We start from the raw sequence: 9,457 nt of genomic DNA, 5'->3' as shown, positions 1-9,457 counted from the left end.
GAGAGAGAGAGAGAGAGAGAGAGAGAGAGAGAGAGAGAGAGAGAGACTGACTTTGAGATATGGTCTCACTATATAATAGAGTGCGGGAATGCAGGAGATACTGCAATGCCCACTCTATATACATATATATTTCTGTTAGGCTTCAAACCTGGAACAAAGTGGAGGCTGACTCCAGATTGTCTCTGCTTTCTTCAGTCCCAACCAGTTACAGGGTCCTCCTGGCTGGTATACCCTACCCATACCCTGAACTTTTCAGTAAGTAGAAGGGACTGCCCTTCCCTATATAATACAACCATTTTTGTTACCTGCTCTCTTGGTACCTTTGGGCCTCCTGGCTGTTGGACTAGTTCCCCTCTCTCCCCATGTGGTACAGCTCAGTCTGGTCAGACACACCCTGGACTCTACCACTCTAAATGCACTTCTCTAACTATGCTCTCGCACATACCTACAATAAACTTACTCCTCCACCACACCTAGGAATAGCCATAGTTCCTTTCCTTTTTTAATTCTTTTTTTCACTTGGTGCCGAAACCCAAGAGCAGCCATTTGTTTGCATCTATCTTCCTTCCTTCCTTCCTTCCTTCCTTACTTACTTCCTTCACTAATGCTCCTGTAGTATCATGCCAGTTTGTATTTAAAACTACTCTACAAGCACAGCTGTTGTTTAAAATAACTTCTGCAAGTAGGTCTCTGAATTAACTGACTCAGCATGCGCTGGTCCGATGGCCAGCACTAGCACTAGCCTAGCCTATATCCAACTGATACACTTGTTCAGCCTGTATTCACTCAGGATGGCAGAGTCTGTGGTGAGCTTTCTCTTAGGAAAATAACTAATGTAGCTCACGGAGAATTTACTGGAAGGTAAACAGACACTTAATCAAGCTACCTCTATAGCTATACATGACTATATTAAACTCTTTATGAACGCAGTAAGTCCCAAAATGCTATATTCAGTAAACTATATCATCACACTATTGAGAAAAAAATAGTGAAATGCAGGCTAATAAATGCCTTTTTACATACGACACAGGGGAAACTAAAAATTATTCAACTTAAGATTCTGATTTAAGAAAATGGATGCTGTCAAACTATTAACGTGAGTTAGAGATTTAAGAAGTAGATGATTCAATACCAAGTTGGATGATCTCATCAAAGTAAAAACTGTAGCAAAGGGGCGTGATCCTCAGAGAGACAATCCAGATAATACAGAAGTAAAGTAAACCAAGTTTACTAAGGATATGTCTGAAACTGCTAATAACTAGAAGCGTTAGATCAAAAGCATTTAATTTGAAGACATAAGTCTTATAAATGAAGAGAGGGGATCCAATCTTCTCAGTCTATAAAAAAATTATACCAGAAAAAGTTTGGTAATTGCTTTAAGAGGAATTATAATTAATTTATTTATTTCAGAAAACACACAGTGAGTTTTAAATGACCTGTAGCACATATCATTAATATTCTGTGCCCTCACATTATAAAAACAGGCCACAGCACTGGGACAGTGATTAAACTCAGAGCATGGGGACACTACTGTAGACGAATTTCTTCATTTCCCTGGGCTTTTAATTTCTTCAAGAGAGAAGCACTTCCTATCCCATAAGATTTCTGTAAGACTTAAGAACCTCGTACATTTTTTTAATCTACAGACGTGTGCTTGACTTCAAGTAAACACTCCACAAATATTAGCTGCTGCCACCGCTGCTACTTCTTACAGTCAGTTAGCAACAGGGATGGAAGGGCATGACACAGAGAAAGCAGAATCCTGAAGCCAAAAAAGAAAGCCTTAGAGAAGGCATCTTTGACTAAGGAAAAGCTAGTTTTCATTTCTGTGAAATGTCCACTCTCTTTGGAGAAAGTGCAGTCAGCAGAGGAGCAGAAGTTTTGTTATTAGAACTCCAGCAAGGCCGTCTCTGCTCTCTCTACTTCCCTGCCTTTGTGGGAAAGTGGGCGAGCAGAAGGGTGGCAAAGGCTTGGACAGCCACCAAGAACAGCATTAAGATATAAACTGTGGCACTGTGCTCTGGAATACAAGCTACTGGAAGACTGTCTTGCCAGGAAAGTCTCCATTTGAAAAACAGAGGCCAAACCCAACATGAAGACATTACCAGAAACAACTCGATTAACCGGGGCAGAATGGAGACCCATCATCAGTTCCTCTCAGAGCAAGCTTCAAATCTGTAGAGACTCAAAGCAAAACTAACTTATTTTGCAGTACTCTAAAATGTGTTGTGTTCAGAAATAAGAATAAAATGCCTTGAAACAAGTACAGACAGCAATGGACTAGATGAAGAGACGGTATGTCAAGATATAGTTCAAATGAACCAAAACAGTTAGTGACTTCTCTCTGGGAACCAGAGAAATGAGTCCCCAACTAAGAGCATTTGCCGCTCTTGCAGGCTCAAGGTCAGTTCCAGTAGTACCCAGGCCAGTGGCTGACAAGCACCTGTAATTCCAGCCCCAGGGGATCCCCAACCCTCTCCTGACTACTGTAGGCACCAATATGTGCACACATACACTCACATAAAGAGAAGTAAAATTTATTTTTAATCTTATATTTGACCATATATATGATGAAAAATGAATGAGAATATCAAATATTTTGGCATGAAGAGTAAAAATGTTTATCCAGGTCACATTTTCTATTTGATGAAATAAGCTATCAAAAGAACAAAGTGGTGCTCTTAACGAGCCTTTACAAAGAATACTTCAGCTAGTCTCCTAATATCTACTCCTTGCAAATTAATTAGCAGGCCAATCACAATGACCCTGACCATAGCCCTCCATTCCTACAGGGTCAATGATGTCCTCCTAAGCAATGGTCATAGCCATGACAACTCTGGCCACTGAGGTTCAATAAGACAGTTTCTGAGGCATTTTAGCAAAGAAAATTTCTGGCTCTAAAGAGTCATAAAAACCAAGATCCCCTCCTCCTCCATCTGCAATCATATTCAAAAAAGCAGGCTTCCAAGGCCTGCTGATAGCCATCTAGAAACCACAAGGTATCTAACCCTTCAGATGATAGGACTATAATTTCATAATAAGAGCTAATGACTCACCTAATGGCATTCCGCTTATGCAGACTGTCAAATGCCTAATTTACATGGCTTAGTCTCCAAGTGGATCATAATGATAAAGCAAACTTCCAAACAAGCCAAAATACAACCCAGGGTCTTGTTAAAACAGACAAGTATTGACAGTTAAAAAAGAAATATGCTAATACTTTTCAAAGAATTTCCACATATTTCCCTTAATATGTTTACTAATACAAAGGTAATTAATAAGAGATAATAGACACATCAATCTCCCAATCTGGCATAAAGTCATACGTCTAGAGCCCACTTAGTTATGAATATCATGACCTTTCAGGCCATAAAAGATTATAGCTTCATAGAACCTAAAATATTCATTATGTTTATATGATTTAAAGCATCAGTGAAGGAGGAAAGGTAATGTTTTGATGTGGTTGAATATAGCTTTAAAGGAAGTCTTTAAGCCAGGTGTAGTGGCACACCCCACTCCCAGCACTCAGGAAACTAAAGTACAAAGATCCCTAGTTTGAGACCAGCCTGATCTACAGTAGTCAGTGAGAAACAGTATCAGAAAAAAAGAAGAAAAAAGTTCTAAGTCTTTAGAAGCTGCTGTCGAGTGCAAAGCTAGAATGGACTAGGAGCTGAGGCTCCAGCTCAGTGGTTCCGAGTTTCACAGAATATGCATGTGGTACTAGGTCCAATTTCTAACAATGTCCAAGTTGGGTGATGGGGAGGGGTTGATTTGAGGTAGTCCTGGATCAGTGGGTAAAGAGCTTGCCTCCTGTATGTTAAGATCTAAGTTCAGATTCCCATAACTCAAGTTCAGTGAGGTAGTAGGCATCCGTAATCCCAGCTCCAGGAGGAAACAGACAGGAGGTGGAGACAGACAACCTCCCCAAGGCCACCCCAGAACCCAAGGCCGGCTAGCCTGGTGGTATACACAGGAGCTGTGAGCAACAGAGACCCCATCACAAACAAGGTGAAGGGAAGGACCAACATTTGAAATTCTCCTCTGACCTCTACACAGACACTATGGCAAACGTATGCTAGCACTCACACACAGGAACATAGACACCAATGTGTGCACACATCACAGACACAAAGAATGGACTGACCAGCTTGAGGAGAAGCTGAAATTGTTTATCTTGTCCATTTATGATGGCCAACTTGGCCAGACCATATAAACTGCTAAAATACGAATGAAGATGTCTCTGGAAAGCACTGACTTTACAGCAGTCACAAGGCAAGATGGCAATAAAAGAAGTCAGCAACAGCTGCACACTGGAATAACCAGTCGTAAAAAGCAGAAGGAGCGGAGGGAGGAAGCAAGGACAAAACCGCAGCGCCCTTACACGAAGGGCTCACTCTCTAACACATGCGCAAACCAGCTGTTATAGGAAGCAGTTTCATACTTTTATAAAACTGCTTTTATAAGACCTGAAGAACACACACTTACAATGATAAAGTGCCCATGCTTCCCGAAAGAACTTCTCCTGTTGTATAACATATTAGATAAGCACTGTTCCACACACCTGAGGTTAATAGCATGGTAGTTCTTTTAAGGCTAACTCATACCATCAATACACTATAAACTTAAGTAGGGTTTGAAAAACTAATACACATGTGTGTGTGTGTGTGTTTGCTGTAACATTCCCAAACTGCACAGAGGATATGGCTGTGCCTGGGGAGAACACATGAAAACAAACCTTACCACATAGAGGTCAACGAAGATGATCTCTCTAATTGGAGGAGGCTCCTTAGAACCTTAGGAGTTCTTGTTAGCAGGCAAACCTGAGCAGAGCTGTAGTTCCAGCAGACCAGAACTGAAGCACATTCTGGAGCCAAGAATGTGTGTGATTTCCTACCTAAAATTAGCCATGCCTATTTCACCACAGCTGGGTTGGGCTGGGCTCCTCTATTTTAAGGTGTGCGGAGCCAAATTACTTAAGAGTATATAATTGCTGACTTAGGCCTAAGAATGTCAGAAACTTTCCTCCCAGGTCTCAGGATGGTTAACTGATTCTCACAAACACTTAATGGCCTTGCTATTTGGGGCTAAGTATCCTGCTAATGAGCCCTGTACTTCACACAACCATGAAGACATACCATGCACAAGATAAGCAAAAGGAGATGCCCCTTCTCTGTGATGGATACGCCACTCCCAAACATACAGATGCTATAGCAAAAGTGATGAAAGATGGACAGAAGTCACAATACTTTAAAAAGTAAATATTTGCTTTTCCATAAGATTGTATAGGTCTGACCATGAAAACCTTCCAAATTATGCCACCCATCTTTACTTCCCCAAGTGCTGTGCAACTAGAATTAAACCCAACCGAAGGGGCTACTCAGTCTACACACTTCACTCCAGAAACAGCAGGAGGGACTGCTGAAGGTCCCTTTGGTACTAGCAGGAGAATTTGTGTTATTTTCTGTTTAATGGTGCTGACTTTTCAAATACAGATGAAAGAAAATGAAAATAAGCATCCCTTCCCACCATGAACACGGGCAGTTTTGTCAACAGGGAATAAAACTGCGCTGCAGGTTGAAATCCAAGCTGCACAGATAGCATCCCTGATTTCTACAACCCCAGAGCAAAGGCCTAGCCTCTCTTTTATCACTAGCAACTTGAGATACTGGAATAGACACCTGGCGGCTCCTGATACTATCATGCTCCAGCAGAACACAGTAGTAACACTTGTTTGGACACACTGGATTACGTTAGGCGTAAAGGAACACACATACCTTCATTTTCAGAAGCATGACACTTCACTTTCAATACCAAGTCAAAAGTTCTTTCTGGATTTTCCCTAAAATAAAGAGAATCTTGTTATATTTACTTTGCACAGAAAATAGCCATTATCTATAAAGCTTCTATACGAGGATGTTCCTATACATGTTGACTTTTGTGGAACTAAGAATTAAGCCTGTCCATGCTGAAAATTTCACCCCTATAATTTACTGACTTTTTTTTTTTTTCTGTTTATTTGGGACAGGGCTTCTCTGTGTTGCCTTTGTTGTCCTGGAACTCACTCTGTAGACCAAACTGGCCTCAAACTCAGAGATCTGCCTGCCTCTGCCTCCCGAGCACACCACCACTCTAAATCTAGTCATATTCCTGCCTCAGCAGGACTCTATGACTCTATGATACTCCCCGAGTAGGTAGCAGAAATAGAAATGAAAATGTTTTATCAGTTTGATAAGAGTTATAGCTCAGACTTTGGAGTTGTGAATCAGGGGGCAAAGTGTGCCAGCTGTAGGAATGCTTTCTCACCTGTAGCGCACCCTGCCCACCTCAGAGTAATGGCCAATCAACGTGGGAAAGAACATCGTAGAGTAGTACCTTCCCCATCCTGAATTAAAAATGGAAAGCCAGTACACCCTTAAGCATCTTCTCACACTGTCACAGATCTAACACGGGCTGGCCAGCTCTCTCCAGAGGATAAAAACCTGATTCCAGACTCACAGAAATGTTCTCTATAGATAGGATACTGTGCACAGGCTTTCTTTAGATCTTTATTGTACTAGAGCATGCTCAAAGTAGAAAGCTGTTCACACACTCCAAGGTAATAAAAACCTAACAAAAATTATTTTCTTGGCCGGGCAGTGGTGGCGCATGCCTTTAATCCCAGCACTTGGGAGGCAGAGGCAGGTGGGTTTCTGAGTTCGAAGCCAGCCTGGGCTACAGAGTGAGTTCCAAGACAGCCAGGGCTACACAGAGAAACCCTGTCTTGAAAAACAAAAACAAAAACAAAAACAAAAAAAAAATTTCTTAATATCTATTATTTTTAAGGAATTTGGACACTGGCTTCCTCATTAAATCCCCCCCCCTACAGAGAACAGAAAGTTTGTCTCACTTTCTTTACAAGTACTAGTTTGTTTTTTTTCTTCCTAATTTTTTATACTACTTGCTTAGCCCATTTATTTGCTACATTTCAAAAGGCAGACTGAAATATACTGAGATACTCAAAGCAAACAAAAATTCGGTATTGTAGAGTCTCTTTCCATCAAAAGGTATAAGATTAAGTCTGGGGATGTAGCTCACCAGTACACAGTATCTGCCCTAGAATGCTTGAAGCCTTGGGTTTGACCACAATGGGAGGGAGAGGCAGGGGGCTGTTAAAGGAAAAGACATCACAATGCAAAAAAGTGATGATGTATATTTCAATTACTTCTATTGAGTGCCTTTGTACATTGGCTTGTTTAATACATACTTTCTTTAAGATATTAATGTGACCTCTCACTTCTAAACAAACTGATTTTAAATATTTACACACACACACACACACACATATATATATATATATACACACACACACACACACACACATATATATATATTACATGACATTCTTTAGAACTAGAGGGAAAGACAACCCATACAAATTAATTTATAAATATCCACTTCTCCATTTCCTCATCCTACCCGCTATTAACTTGTTTCATGAGCATAAAACGGCATCTTTTTTTTTTTAGTTCCCTCACAGTACAAATTAATTGTCCAAAGAGTAAGTTGGGTTTTTTTAATCACCCTGTCCTCTATGATGTCAAAAATTAAGGAAATATTCTAAAATGTGTAACATTTCTATTTTCATAAGATATTTGTAATTTGTCTTAGGTAGATAAATCTTGACTTGGTTATACTTCATCTGCAATCCACAGGGCCTTTCACTGTGGCTCTAACACACCGTGAGGTAGAACGGAAGAGGAGGGGGGAGGTCAAAGAAGACGAGATTTCTTCCCAAAGTAAAGTTTCCAGAGAAAAAGCAGCAAATACCCATCTCTAAGACACCTCCAAGCAGAGCCGCCACCGTTATTCAAATTGCTTTTTACCTACTCCCTACAAGTAAAATGGCCAATGGTGAAGAGCCACCTTAGTGTATATTCCACTCTGCAGGCAGCACACACACACACAGCGGCTGCATAAACAAACACGGCTTTCATTTTAAACGAAGGGAAAGCATCAGAAAGCAACCCGGGCCACCCTGGAAAATCACCCTAAAGGAAGCAACGGCGATCCTAACGCCGGGGGAGCGGTTCCCTAACCACCGCTCGCAGAGCCGCCCGTCCGCCGCGGCGCACGGCCGTCCCGGCCGGGGAAGACGGGCAGGCTTTGCGGCCTAGCGCCGACCTCCGCGCAGCCGGCCGTACCGGGCAGGCCGCACCCGGGGCCGCGGAGGCCTGGCCCCGCCGCCGCTCACCTGGTCCTGCGGTCCATGGTCACATGTCGCTGCGGGGCCGCCGTCGCCCCGCGCCCGCACGCCCGTAAGCCGTCCGGGACGCGCTGCTCCGAGCGGCGGCCGGCCCACGGCGCCCTCCGCGGCCTCGCGGGGACAGCACCGCGGCGACGCCGCCCCCGCCCCTGCCCCCGCCTCTCGGTTCCCGCGACCCGGCCGCCCGCGGCTCCGCCACCTTCCGCGAACCAGGAAGTCGGCGGGAGGGGGAGGGGGAGGGGGCGCACGGGGACGCGCCCTGCGGCTGCACCTGGCCGCGCGGGCCCCGGGCAGGACCTGCCCTCCTGCTGTCCTGGGCACCGGCTCCTGCTGGCCCCGGCCTGGGAAAGCACTTCTGCCCCGGGGTTCCCACATCACGACTCCCATTCATTGCAAATTGGGAGCTCGAGTGGATGCTCCGGCTTCCGCCTCACTCCTGCCCGTGGCCCCGGTAGTGCTCTCTCTCTCTCTCTCTCGGAAACCCAGAGCCGCCCCCTCCTGATTCGGGAATGTTCAGACTTGTGCACCTGCTAACCAGCTCTGCCAAACTGCTCAAGGGCAGGCTCCAGTTGCCTGCACATATGGGAAACACATTCCTGCTGCAGACGCCGACGCACAGCCAGGGACTTAACTTTTGAACACACAGTGGCAGGCCCCCTAGAGTGTCGTTCTAGGGGAGCTGAGAGGGCACCACGAAGGATGGAGGAGGTGCAACCTGATTTCCAGAACTCCGGAGCATGTGTTTCTGTAAACTGTGATAAACACTGGCTCGGTGTTTTCAACACCGGAGCTATATATATATATAGGTAGGTTCCTTAATCCAGAGCAAAGAACTGGATCTGAGATAAGGAAGCAGTGGGCAGTAGCAAAGTTGGAATCTAACCAAGCTCAGCTGTTGCTGATTCTTACTGTGGCTTCTTATTGCCTTGTCTGCTGCTGTCTCAAATGCAGGATCTACTAAGATAACATTTAGAAAGATTTATGGTAGATGTTCAAAACCTTGTCCAGGGCTGGAGAGTCACACAGACTCCCTAGGGACTGGAGAAGGCTTTCTCCCAGCTAGCATTCCCCCTTGACAAGACTAGAGTGACTGTCATGCAGTAAGGGTTGCTTCAGACTGCATCCATCCACACAGAAAGTATGAGAATGAGGAAACCAAAGTGGTATGAATGTGGTATGAGTCACAACACATAAAAGTCAGACAGGGAGCCTTGG

At 44.0% G+C, this 9,457-nt stretch overlaps 1 protein-coding gene across 1 annotated transcript in view; it reads right to left on the bottom strand.

The window, feature by feature from the left end:
* Dennd1b (DENN domain containing 1B) overlaps nucleotides 1-8,337 on the bottom strand; it is a 204,527-nt gene extending 196,190 nt beyond the window's left edge. The window contains exons 1-2 of the mRNA XM_021198568.2: nucleotides 8,231-8,337; nucleotides 5,775-5,839 (exon numbers count right to left, since the gene is read on the bottom strand). Of these exons, the coding sequence (XP_021054227.1) occupies nucleotides 5,775-5,839; nucleotides 8,231-8,247 (82 nt within the window). The 5' untranslated portion in view covers nucleotides 8,248-8,337. The remainder of the gene's footprint in view (nucleotides 1-5,774; nucleotides 5,840-8,230) is intronic.
* Nucleotides 8,338-9,457: the final 1,120 nt, after the last annotated feature.

The sequence above is a fragment of the Mus pahari genome, chromosome 5, assembly GCF_900095145.1.
Source record: "Mus pahari chromosome 5, PAHARI_EIJ_v1.1, whole genome shotgun sequence".
Taxonomy (NCBI): Eukaryota; Metazoa; Chordata; class Mammalia; order Rodentia; family Muridae; genus Mus; species Mus pahari.
This window is presented reverse-complemented; position numbering and strand designations above follow the sequence as displayed.